General features: G+C 47.6%; 1 protein-coding gene across 7 annotated transcripts in view; it reads right to left on the bottom strand.

Moving 5' to 3' along the window:
- The window catches only part of mib1 (MIB E3 ubiquitin protein ligase 1), a 298,565-nt gene that overhangs the window by 227,299 nt on the left and 57,708 nt on the right, over positions 1–13,558 (bottom strand). For all 7 annotated transcript variants that reach the window (XR_015079035.1, XR_015079034.1, XR_015079036.1 and 4 more), the window contains exons 6-8: positions 2,132–2,336; positions 1,827–2,010; positions 669–813 (exon numbers count right to left, since the gene is read on the bottom strand). Coding sequence is in view for 4 of the 7 variants with exons in the window: in XM_085993275.1 (XP_085849401.1) it covers positions 669–813; positions 1,827–2,010; positions 2,132–2,336 (534 nt within the window). In the remaining 3 variants the exon portion in view is untranslated. The remainder of the gene's footprint in view (positions 1–668; positions 814–1,826; positions 2,011–2,131; positions 2,337–13,558) is intronic.

The raw sequence follows: 13,558 nt of genomic DNA, 5'->3' as shown, positions 1-13,558 counted from the left end.
CTCCATACAGGCCAACGACATTTCAGGCCTGGACCTCCTTATTTCGCTCTCCCACTATTTTCTCCTTACATCCAAGGCCTGCATTTCACAGTCTGAGGGGCCACTTTCACTTTTTAAATCGCAGTTCTACATGCATTAAAATTTAAATATAATGAAGGGAAAGAGGTCGTTAGTGGGCTGGGGACATTAAGGGGCAGAGTGGAATGTTAAGTAGGCAAAAGGCACAAGGCCATTTAAAAGGGGCACAGCCAAATGTTAGGGAAGTGCAGTAGTAAAGAGGGATTTTAGGGGCAATACAGAAAATTATGCTAGTGATGTTGCACCAATATTTTGAGTTACATGAATTATGAGCTGCAATTATAATGCATACATTGCTGTGGAGCAGAGAGGTAGGGTGAGCTCTACATGTGTATACTGCAACGCATATATGGAACACTGTTTATAAACATTCAACTATTACTGAAATTTTCAGTGACTATAACAAAATTAAGAAAAAACATTTCTTGGAAGTGTTCTCACTTTCAGTGATGCTGAACTTCAGGAACAGCAATAAACTGCCCTTTCAGCACCAGTGAGCAACATCAACACCAAGCATATCGTTTAACTGTGGTATACAATAAGGAAACAAATAGAAAAAGAGAAACACTTGTTCAGAAGATGATATGTACCACCAGATGCATTGCTCACTGCAGATCCAGCTGATGCCACCTTAGTAACTGCTGCAGGGTTGTATGTCCAAGATGTCCCACAAACCTCTACTTTCAGGTCACTGTCAGAGTAAATCTGTTGGACACGCCCAACTTTCCCCAAAGTCTGTATTAAAACAAAAATGTTTAACAGTTTAGACAATATGCTCGTGCTTTTAGTGCTGGGTGGTGGAAAGATTTCACTATTTCCAATACTGTACTTAATTTGCACCTATACCCTACAGTAGCTGAATCTGGTAATGGAGAACTTTATTTTCAAAGCATCCTGGTCAAATTGGTTTATTCCTGATTCTCATATCCAAGCTCTCCAATCATGTTACAAAATTTCAAGACGACTGCTGTCTTAGGCTGTTGTCATATACACATCACTATTTCTGTGCCGTATATTTTCTAAAAGATTCTGAACATTTAACAGAGGAACAAAACCTGCTCTTCAATTACAGGCAATGTAGTAGAAAACTCGGCGCTCCCACTGATTGAAGTAACAGGCCCATGTGATCCCAGGTACGCTTCCGCACACGCTGCATCCATGGGCCATTGCACTGCCCTCGAGTAAGCAGCGTTAAAGAGCAAGTTCATGAAGGAGGGTGCCCATCAAGCAAGTTCGTATCCTATTCGGATGCCAGCAGCGTACTCCGTGGGTACGCTGCTAACCGCAAAATCTGCCCCCTTGTAACATTGATAGTTTTCAAAAGCCCAACTGAAACTCAACTTTTTCTGCTGCAGCCATTCATTTCTCAGGAAGTAACAGAGCATAGTTCTCGAAACAGCAAGCGGAGCTCAGTGCAAATAAAAGAGAGGAAGAAAGGGGACAAAACTGAAAAGGAATAAAAAGAGCAGCTGAGGAGCAGACTGGATTTGCAATTAGAGAGCAGCTGTCCTCTATTGTTTGACAGCAGACTGGATTTATACTCCATGCGGTGTCAAACTGAAGCAGTGGAAGTCTATGCCTTCTAAAGAGTTCCTTTCATTTTTATTCCAGATTCAGGTTGAGCCCTGACTCTGGGTTTACACTGCCAGTTTAGCATCTATGCGCAACTGAAATTGCTCCACACAGACACTAAAATGGCTGGGTAAATGCACTCCAAAATGTAGCTAAGAAAATTAATTTCTACTTACAGGGAGCATAGCTTCAGCCCATTCTCCATGACCTCGCTGAAGAAGCTTGATTCTCTCCAAGTCATAACAGATTTGAACTAGGTCGCCAACATTAAACTGTGAAGATCCACCTTCCGCTCCCTGAACTCCATCTCCACTTCTAACCGCATTAGCCTTAGTAAGAACTGCAGGATTGAATGTCCACCTATGGACGTAAAAAGTCATTTAGAAGCTTGACTTCAAGAACCGAAGTGCCATAAGATTAGGACTTGTTTGCCATATTTCAGTACTGTGTGGTTTTCTCTTCTAATGTTTTTCCGACATACCTGTTACCACTTGGATACTGTACTACAATGTCATGATCTTCATCAATGCCACAGACTGTGCCAGTGGTGGTTAATGTCTCAAACATGCCATCGGTCCAACCACCGTGCCCATGTTGCAACGACTGGACAATCTCTAGATCCAGATCAATATTTACAAGATCGCCAATCTGTAGACCACCAGGGTTCCGACTCCCATTTTGTTCACCTAGTGACATCATTTATTACAAAAAGAAAAACAGTATCAGAAAGGATCAGAGTACATACCAATATCTTGAAAATAATATATTCATAAAGCAACGTCTCAAAATAAAACACTCAATCTTGTAATGTGTGATAGAAAATGGTCTCAACAAATGAAGTGTGCATCAATGCTGACACCTGGTGGTCAAAATTAACAAAATATTTTCATTTCACCCCAGGCATACCACTGATCAAATTACTGTATGGCAGTAGAAGAATTTAGGACAAACTGATGTTGAATACAATTATATACAAGTGCATGCGCTTAAGAAAAAAATTGCTCAACCTACAGAGCTAGTCTATTAATAGAACTAAATTAATTAGGCAATAAAATCTGCAAGAGGAGCAAAATGGTTTAGCATAGTTGGTAACCATGTTTTTTGGCTACTGTTTTTACCCTATTTGTGAAACTGCCTCATACTATTAGCAGAGTTATTTCAACATCAATCTCTAGATTCAGATCTGGGTATTAATTGTGACTAAAAATTCAATAATTCAAACACATTTTAGATTGCTTTCTTTTTGCCAAGTAAACAGGATTTAAACAAATGGAAAAAGCTGCAGTGCGGCTGTTTGTCAAAAGTGACACGAGCTGGGGCAGCAGCACCTTGGTCCCCAGCTTCATCACCTAAAAAGCCTACTTAAGGAAATGGTAACACCAAGGATAATTGCTTGTTTAATTTGCTTTGCCATTTCCCCCAAAATATCAACGGTAACCTCAAGGAAATAGCCTCACCCTTTCAGCCTCAAGTCCCATTTGAGGTTTTTGTTGTGTCTGTGTGTTGATAGAGACACTGAAGACAGGAGTTGGTTTGATAGGTGTTTACTAAACAAAGTCTGGAGGGGAACTAACGGATACAACACAATACTCAGGCTTATATAGCCTGAGTGGCCATTACCGGCATTACAGTAAACATGGGGCTCTTAAAGGCACATACACTACAATTCCTCCCCTTTTAGCTAACCAGTACATAATATTTTAAGTAATTATTAATTACATGTTACAAGAAAAATAATCTATACATTGCTGCAGTTAATTAATTATAAGTCAGTCTCTCTGGAGGCTTCCTGACTCGGTCCTGATAACGCCTCGGTGGTGTAGTAGTTTCTGGTGGTGTAGTAGGTTCTTTTGGCAAGGCTGATTCGGCTTGAATGCCAGTGTCGGGTTCATCGGGTTCCAGTATCACCGGATCGGAGGTAGATATGGGTATCTCTACTTCATCGTTAGGCGTAGAGAGTTGTGGTGTAGGTTGTCCCTTTTCGGATGACTATGATTTGGTCAGCATGGCGCCTTATTATGCTTTCTCCGATGTCCACGGTATAAATCAGCGGTCCTAGTCGTGTGCAGATAGTTCCAGGCTGCCATTTCTCGGTACGGTAGTCCTGGGCCAAAACTTGTTGACCTATCTGGAAGGTTCTAGTTGGCCTTTCATTCATGCCTTGAAATTGCCGGTTCTCCACGTCCCTTCTGATGTTTGGTTTGATCAAATCCAGCCGGCATCTTAGGCTTCTAGTGAAGAACATCATGGCGGGAGTTTGGTTTGTAACCAAATGTGTTGCATTCCTGTATGCGAACAAGAAGTTATCCACCTTGTGCTGAAGTTTTATGTCTTCATTACCCATGGCCTTTATGGCCTTCTTGAAGGTCTGGACAAACCTTTCAGCCAATCCATTGGTGGCGGGATGGTATGGGGCAGACGTGTAGTGCTTAACCCCATTGTTTTTTTATTGTTTTTTTTTTTGTGTTTTTTTTAAGAACTTCCTGAATTCTTCGGATACAAATTACAGATCTGTCCCGGCAGCCCATTCCTGGCAAATATCGTCCTTAATACTGTGATGGTTTCTTCCGTGGTGGTGGAGGACATCTTTATTACCTCCGGCCACTTGGAGTGTGCATCAACCGCGATTAAGAACATTGAGTCCATAAATGGACCAGCAAAGTCGATGTGTACCCTTTGCCAGGGAGGGGAGGGCCACTCCCATGGATGTAGAGGGGCTTGGGGTCGAGCGTTTTGGACCGTCTGGCATCCTAGGCAGCTCTTGGTCATTTCTTCGATGTCTCCATCAATACCTGGCCACCATACAAACGCTCTGGCTAGGTTCTTCATTTTCACTCCACCCAGATGCCCCTCGTGAAGCTCCTTTAGCACTTTATCCTGGAGTTTGGGTGGAATCACCACTCTGGATCCACACATCAAGGTTCCTCGGCACACTGACAGCTGTTCTCTTCTTTGCGAGAATGCTGGCAACAGTGGTTCGCCATGTGCTGGCCATCCCTTCACTGTTAATCGTAGACTCGAGAGAGAGAGAGAGAGAGAGAGAGAGAGAGAGAGAGAGTCGGGTCATTTCTCGTTTCCTTTTCAATGGCAGAATTTGTTACTGGTAGACATTCCACTATGGTTGAGTGGAACATCTCCATTGGGTCTACTGTAGGTGCCTCTTCTACCGTTGGCAACGGTAGGCGCAATAACCCGTCAGCATTCCCATGCTGTTTTGATCCTTTGTATTCTATGTTGTATTGGTGTGCCCCTAGAAAAAGGGACCACCTCTGCAGCCTTTGCGCTGTCATAATGGGAACACCCTTTTTAGGGTTGAATATGGAGATGAGGGGTTGATGGTCAGTCAACAAGGTAAATTTTTGTCCGTGTAGGTAATGGTTGAATTTCTTCACTCCCCATACCAGGCTGAGTGCTTCCCTGTCGATTTGGGCATAGTTACGCTCAGCTGAGTTCAATGAGCGTGACGCAAAAGCTATCGGCCGTTCCAAGCCATCAGGGAATTTATGCGATAATACTGCTCCTATGCCGTAAGGGGATGCATCGCACGCCAGTCTGATTGGCAGTGATGGGTTGTAATGAGCCAAAACTTTTTTGGGCGTGATTAAGTCTTTGCATTTATGGAAGGCACGTTTACAGTCTTCGCTCCATTTCCAAATTACTCCTGTTTGTAGCAGTTCATTAAGAGGGTGTAGAAGAGTTGATAAATTACTATCATAAATTTTTACCGAACTTATTAATCCCAGGAACGACCTTAATTGTGAAACATTTTCAGGTGCTGGGGCTTTTATGACCGCTTCAATTTTTTCAGGTGACTTATGCAACCCTTCCTTATTAATTATGTGGCCACAATATGATATTTGATTTTGGAAAAATTCGCACTTGGGGCGATTTGCTCGTAGGCCCCGTTCTCTCAGCCTAGTGAGCACCTGCTCCAAATTGGCACGGTGCTCGTTGTCGTTTTCTCCTGTTACAAGGATGTCGTCGAGGTAGCATCGAGTCCCCGGAATCCCTTGGAGGACTTGCTCCATAGCTCTTTGCCAGATAGCTGGAGCGGATGCTACTCCGAAAACCAGTCGATTGTACTGGTACAGGCCTTTGTGTGTATTTATCGTGAGATACTTTTTAGAGGCCTCTTCAACCTCCATCTGTAGATATGCCTGTGTCAAGTCAATTTTGGTGAAACGTTTCCCTCCGGATAGTGAGGCGAAAATATCTTCTATCCTTGGAAGAGGATACTGTACCGTGTGAAGGCCCGGGTTTACAGTCACCTTGAAGTCTCCACAGATGCGAATTTTTCTCTGTTCTTCAGATTTATCATTCTTCAATGCTTTCTTCATGACTGGGACGATGGGTGTTGCCCACTCGCTCCAATCTATTTTAGATAATACGCCTGCCTTTTCCAAATTCTCCAGCTCTGCCTCGACTGCTGGACGAATTGCGTATGGCACCGGTCTTGCCTTAAAAAACTTGGGAATTGCTGCATCTTCCACTTTTATTGAGGCGGTGATGCCTTGCAAGGTTCCTAGTTTCTCTTGAAACACTTCCTTGGCATTGGCCAAGATGTCTTTTAATCGTTCAGGTATGACGTCATCATCATTTTTTTCCTTACTGGCCACCGTCAGTGCCTGAATGGAGTGCCAGTCTAAACGTATTTTCCTGATCCATTCATGTCCCAACAGCGGTGGACCACCATCTTGTAGAACGTATAAATACAACTTCTGTATTTCCTTGCCGTTGTATACAACAGGCACCCTTATTTTCCCTTTGGGGTATACTTTCTGCCCCGTATATGTTTTCAAGATAATGGATGTGTCTTTTAAAGGTATATGCGGAAATAGCCGCTCGTAATCCCGTCGATTTATGACGGTCAGAGCTGATCCTGTATCTAGCTCCATTTTAACTGGGGACCCTGCTATTGTGAGGGTGTGGTAAACCACTCTTATCGTTCACTATCGTTACACTATGGTTATCACTGTTATATCGTTACACTATGGTTATCACTGTTTACACTGTTGTATCACTACACGAGGTCGCCTCCTGTCACGCTGTTATACCTGGACTGACCACGCCCATGGCTCCACCTACCTGCCCAGGTATAAAGGTGGTCGACTGGCTGGTATTCCTCCTTGTTGGATCCGATCACCCACGAGGGTGGGCTCTGTTATTTAGCCAATAAAAACCTATAGTTACTTTCTTAACTCGTCGCTTTTCATTGGATGAATTGATAGGTATATCAATTTTATTGGCTAAATTTTAAAAATGTCTAACGACCCGTCAGACCAGCCAGACGCCCAGCTACAACAGCCGGCCTGGCTGCGAGCCCTCCGACCGCCGTACCTGGATCTAAACCCACAGGCAGCAAACTCAGCCCTCGACTTCAAACACTGGCTGAGCTGTTTCGAATCCTACCTGGGAGAATCCGGCGTGCCTCAGAGATCCAAACTAAGAGTTCTGACCGCCCAAGTGAGCCCTAAAGTATTCGCACTCATACAGGACCTTACTACATAAGAGGCCGCCATCAACCTGCTGAAACAGCAGTACCGGAGCCCGGTAAATTCTATGTATGCCAGACATCTCCTAAGATCCCGCCCGCAACAGCCAGGAGAGTCTGTAGATGAATTTTTACGGATGCTACAAACACTCGGCAGGGACTGTGACTTTAAAGCGGTAACGGCTGCAGAAAATACTGAAGAGAATATCCGCGATGCCTTCGTGAAAGGCCTTCGGTCCGACTACTCACGGCAAAGACTGCTCGAATCAAAGGACCTCGACCTGAACACAGCTGCAGCCCTCGCTCGCTCTCTGGAAGTGGCCCATCGGGACCTCGAGGCGTATTCCAGGTACTGTACTGCGCGACCCTGGGACTCGGGCCCGACCCCGACCGCAATACCCCTCGCACCGCCGCCTCTGGGACCTACCTCAGCGTCGGCGTCCAGGACCCGATCGGGACTGCCACCCCCGGTACCGGCTGCGACATCGGAGCCCCGCGATCGGGCCGCCGGCTGCTTTTTCTGTGGCCAGGCGAAACACCCGAGGGCGCGCTGCCCTGCAAGAAACGCGACCTGCTCCGACTGCCATAAGAAAGGCCACTTCGCGAAGGCCTGCAGGGGGAGAGCCACAGACGCAAGCAGTGCCTCATGCGAGTTGTGGGGGTGGCCATCTTTCATCAAGGCCACAGATGCCAGTATCCCCTCGTGTGAGTCGTGGGGGCGGCCATCTTTGATCAAGGCCACCGACGCCAGCAGTGCCTCATGTGAGTTGTGGGGGCGGCCATCTTCTCCGCCATTTTATTCAACCTCGTGGGCGCCGCCATTTTGTCCACCACACTCGATCGCCACCTTGTCGCCAGACCCGACCACCGCCTCACCCGCAGACTACAGCAGCTCGCTCAACCATACACTAGCCTCCGTCACACTGGACCAAGCTCGCCCGCATCACCTGTCCAAGTCCATGATGGACATCAAAGTAAACGGCCACGCCACGACCTGCCTGTTCGACAGCGGAAGCACGGAGAGTTTCATACATCCAGACACGGTGAGCCACTACTCCCTCACTGCCCGGCCAACGCGCAACCGGATCTCGATGGCGTCGAGGTCCCATTCTACAGACATCAGCAGCTACTGTGTTGTGACCCTGTCGGTTAGGGGCACGGAGTATAAAGATTTTAAACTCCTCGTCCTGCCCCAGCTCTGCGCTGCCGTCCTACTAGGGCTGGACTTCCAATCCCACCTGCAAAGTGTCACTTTGGCATACGGTGGACCCCTCCCCCCCCCCCCCCCCACTCACAGTCGACAACCAGCAGCCTTTAAACCGCCCACCGCATACCACCTGCGGCCTATCCACCCTCAAGGTCCCGCCCCCCTCCCTGTTCGCTAACCTCACCCACAACTGTAAACCCGTCGCCACCAAGAGCAGGCGGTACAGCGCCGGGGACAGAGCTTTTATTAGCTCTGAGGTGCAGCGTCTCCTGAAGGAGGGCATCATCGAGAGGAGCAACAGCCCCTGGCGTGCCCAGGTCGTAGTCGCTAAGACCGGCGATAAAAGCCGCCTAGTCATCAACTACAGCCAAACCATAAACCGGTACACTCAGCTGGACGCATACCCCCTCCCCCGCATATCTGATATGGTCAATCAGATTGCACAGTACCGGGTATTCTCCACCATCGACCTTAAGTCGGCCTATCACCAACTCCCTATCCGCCCTGAGGACCGCCAGTATACAGCCTTCGAGGCGAATGGCCGCCTCTACCACTTCCTTAGGGTTCCCTTCGGCGTCACTAACGGGGTTTCGGTCTTCCAAAGGGAGATGGACCGGATGGTTGACCAGAACGGGCTGCACGCCACGTTCCCCTATCTAGATAACGTCACCATCTGCGGCCGCGACCGGCAGGACCACGATGTTAACCTGGAAAGATTCCTCCGTACGGCCCAACGGCTGAACCTCACCTACAATAAGGAGAAACGTGTGTTTAACACCTCGCGCCTTGCCATCCTCGGCTGCGTAGTAGAGAACGGAGTCATCGGCCCCGACCCCGAAAGAATGCGACCCTCATGGAGCTTCCCCTCCCCCACTGTCCAAAGGCGCTGAAGAGAACCCTGGGGCTATTCGCCTACTATGCCCAATGGGTGCCAAATTATGCGGACAAAGCCAGACCCCTCATGAAGTCCACCTCCTTCCCCGTGATGGCAAATGCGTGCGCAGCCTTCTCCCTCATTAAGGGAGACATTGCTAAGGCCACTATGCACGCGGTGGATGAGTCTATCCCTTTCCAAGTGGAGAGCGATGCATCCGACTTCGCCCTAGCCGCAACCCTCAACCAGGAGGGGAGACCAGTGGCCGCCTTCTCAAGGACCCTCCAGGGCCCTGAGATCCGACACTCTTCGGTCGAGAAGGAGGCCCAGGCGATCGTGGAGGCTGTACGACGCTGGAGGCATTACCTGGCAGGCAAACGATTTACCCTCCTCACCGACCAGCGTTCGGTCGCTTTTATGTTTAATAACAAACTGAGGGGCAAAATCAAGAACGACAAGATGTTGAGGTGGAGAATCGAGCTCTCCACCTATGATTATGATATCTTGTACCGGCCTGGTAAACTGAACGAACCCCCAGATGCTCTATCACGAAGTACATGCGCCAACGTGCAAACTGATAGACTGCAGACTCTCCACAACGACCTCTGCCACCCCGGGGTCACCAGACTTTACCACTTCATTAAGGCCCGCAACCTGCCCTACTCCATCGGAGGTGGTCAGGACCATGACCAGGAACTGCCAAACCTGTGCCGAATGCAAACCGCATTTCTTTAGGCCGGACAGAGCAAGCCTGATCAAGGCCACCCGCCCCTTCGAGCGCTTGAGCATCGATTTTAAGGGGCCCCTCCCGTCCTCTGACCGCAATGTGTACTTCCTCAACATTATTGATGAGTACTCCCGTTTCCCCTTTGCCTTCCCCTGCCCAGACATGGCCAGCACCACGGTCATCAAATGCCTGAACGACCTCTTCGCCTTGTTCGGGTTCCCGAACTATATACATAGCGACCGGGGCTCCTCCTTCATGAGCGAGGAACTTCGCCAGTTCCTATTAGCGAGAGGTATCGCTGCAAGCAGGACCACCAGCTACAACCCCCGAGGGAACGGCCAGGTGGAAAGAGAAAACGCGGCTGTCTGGAAGGCCGTTCTCTTAGCCTTAAAGTCTAAAGGCCTCCCAACCTCTCGCTGGCAGGAAGTCCTCCCGGCAGCGCTGCATTCCATCCGGTCACTGCTTTGCACTGCCATTAACGCCACCCCCCCATGAACAAATGTTTGTTTTCCCCAGGAAGTCGACTACGGGAACCACGCTGCCAACTTGGCTGACTTCTCCGGGGCCCGTCTTGCTGCGAAAGCATGTGAGGGCCCATAAAACGGACCCCCTGGTCGAGAGGGTGGACCTCCTGCACGCCAACCCCCAGTACGCCTATGTGGCATACCCAGACGGGCGGGAGGACACAGTCTCCTTACGAGACCTTGCACCCTCGGGCACCCCCGAGACACCACCGTTACCCCCCACCACCCCCCCAAATCCAGCCCAGGTAGACGGCATGCCGGAACCCCACGAGCCTTCGTCGACCACGCAGACACCAGCATTAACACCGGATACTGCAACACCGCCGCCGCTGCTGCGCCGATCAGAAAGACTTACGAGGCCTCCGGGCAGACTGACATACCCGAACTGGTAGTACACTTCACCCCGCCGGACTCAAATCTAAACAAGGGGTGAATGTGGTAAACCACTCTTATCGTTCACTATTGTTACACTATGGTTATCACTGTTATATCGTTACAACAGTGTAAACAGTGATAACCATAGTGTATCACTACACGAGGTCGCCTCCTGTCACGCTGTTATACCTGGGCTGACCACTGCGGACTCCGCCCATGGCTCCACCTACCTGCCCAGGTATAAAAGGTGGTCGACTGGCTGGTATTCCTCCTTGTTGGATCCGATCACCCACGAGGGTGGGCTCTGTTATTTAGCCAATAAAAACCTATAGTTACTTTCTTAACTCGTCGCTTTTCATTGGATGAATTGCTAGGTATATCAGAGGGCAACCCAAATGGTCTGGTAATCTTCTTTGGCAATTACATTATGTAATTTGAGAGAGCTTAGTCTCTTGTTCCCGGAGTCGCTATCGCTCTTCTGGTCTTCGGAGCTACTGTCCGTCATCATTTGTACCTTTGTGCTTTTCCTTATTGATTTTTTTCCTGTTAGTGGATTTTTTTTTTTTTCAGATCGGCAGACACGTGCAATGTGTCCCATCTTTCCGCATTGCCTGCATGCTTTGTCCTTGAACCAGCAGTCCCTCTGGTCATGGGTGGATCTGCCGCAGCGATAACATCTCTCGAAACCCCATGTCATTTCATGGGTGCCGAAGTCCTGTGGCTTTTGCTGTATCTCTGCAGCTCCTCTTGCACTGAAAGCCTTGTCCAGTGTTAAATCTTTCTCAGAAAATAGCCTTTTTTGTGTTCCTACACTTAGGAGACCGCAGACAAATTTGTCTCGTAGAGAATCTGCCAGTCCTGCCTCGAATTGGCAGTGTACGGTATCAACAGTCTCCTTAAAATTTTTGTCCATTGGTTCGGCTGGAGTGATTATGTTTCGTAACAGCTTGTATGTCTTTGCGCCCATTAGATTTAGAAGTACTGAAGCTTTTTTTTCATCTTCTATTCCATTTGCGGTGCAATATACCTCCACTCTTTCCACATATGTGGTCCAATCCTCTATCTCGTTATCAAAAGCATCAATATTGCCAGAATTAGGCATCTTAGAAAAGATATGGCGCTTCCCGCGCTTTCCCGCCGCTGCTGCCGATGACAACGCTGTTTCCGTTCTTTTTTATTTATTTATTTATTTATTTATTTACAGTTGGAGACTCGTTCCCGCCGGACTCTCTCTCTAGGTCTGAACGCCGACCTGCTTGCAGCGCCAGCCGTCTCCCGAGTGCTCCCTCCCCGTCTGTTACTGCTTGCCTCCGCTTTCGCTGCTTGGCCCAGCTGTAGAGCCAGCCGCTGGAGCCCCAGCCTGACGCCCAGGAAGGATTACCGCAGTACCTGCCACCAGCTTGGCCAGCTGGTGAAACAACAGCTTCTTTCACTTCTTGATTCTTCTGGACGCCAGAGGAATCGATGTCCTTGAGGTGCTGCCGAATTGTAGGTAAGTCCGTTTCCACTTCGTCGCCACTGTTGTGTCTGTGTGTTGATAGAGACACTGAAGACAGGAGTTGGTTTGATAGGTGTTTACTAAACAAAGTCTGGCGGGGAACTAACGGATACAACACAATACTCAGGCTTATATAGCCCGAGTGGCCATTACCGGCATTACAGTACACATGGGGCTCTTAAAGGCACATACACTACAGTTTTCAATCTCCCAAGCTGCTCCAGTGATACTGGTTATGTGCACATCCCAAAACGGCTCCATTAATTTTAAATCAGAGCTACAGCTTTGAGCCACCAGGCAGCCAGACCGAAAAAAGTCTACCCGCTAAATATGCAACTGTTTGTTCCTCTCTTCAGCTGGGGCAGCAGCGCCTTTGTTCCCAGCTTCATCTAAAGTCCATCTCTCATTTAAAAACATATCTGAAAATACACTACAAAGATGAACATCTTTTCTAATAAAGGAAATATCTTGAAAAAAATTCAGGAGAGGCCTTTTAAAAAAAAAAAAAAATAGATAGCACTTAATGCCCCCTACCATACCTTTCTTCTGCCTTAATGGAAATGTTATTAGATGAACTTGTAGTTGCATAATGACAAAGAAAATCCTGACATTAAAAGAGGTAAGAGAACGGAAAGTGGAAATCCAGCATACTGGGGAGAGCTATAAAAAAATCAAAGGGATACAAAAGTAATAAAAGGTGCAAAAAAGGAATATAAAAACAACTTGCATGGGATATAAAAGCTAACAGCAAAAGAATTTAATATATTAAGAGCAAGAGTGTGGCATGTGGACCCATTAAAGACGATAATGGATAATAAAGAAATGGCAGACTATTAACTAAGTACTTAGAACAGAGATGGTTAAGTGAAGATTTGATAAAGGTGTTCAAAATTGTAACGGGTTTTGATCGAGTAACTACGAAGAAGTTGTTTCTAGTGGCAGAAGGGTCAGTAGCCCCAGGACACAGATTTGAGGTAATTAGCAAAAGAAACAGGCGAGATGAGGAGAATTTCTTTTTCCCCGCAGTGAGTTGTGATCTGGAATGCACTGCCTGAAAGGTGGTGGAAGCAGATTCAATAATTTTCAAAAGCGAAATGGATAAATACTTAAAGAAGAAAAATTTGCAAAGTTATGGGGAAGGGGCAGGGCAGTGGGACTAATTGGATAGCTCTTTCAAAGAGCCAGTACAGGTACAATGAGCCAAATGGCCTC

This window comes from Somniosus microcephalus, chromosome 7 (genome assembly GCF_052327205.1).
Source record: "Somniosus microcephalus isolate GS21.2 chromosome 7, FLI_Smic_1.0, whole genome shotgun sequence".
Classification (NCBI taxonomy): domain Eukaryota; kingdom Metazoa; phylum Chordata; class Chondrichthyes; order Squaliformes; family Somniosidae; genus Somniosus; species Somniosus microcephalus.
Note: the sequence above shows the minus strand (reverse complement) of the source record. Positions and strands in the feature narration are given on the sequence as shown.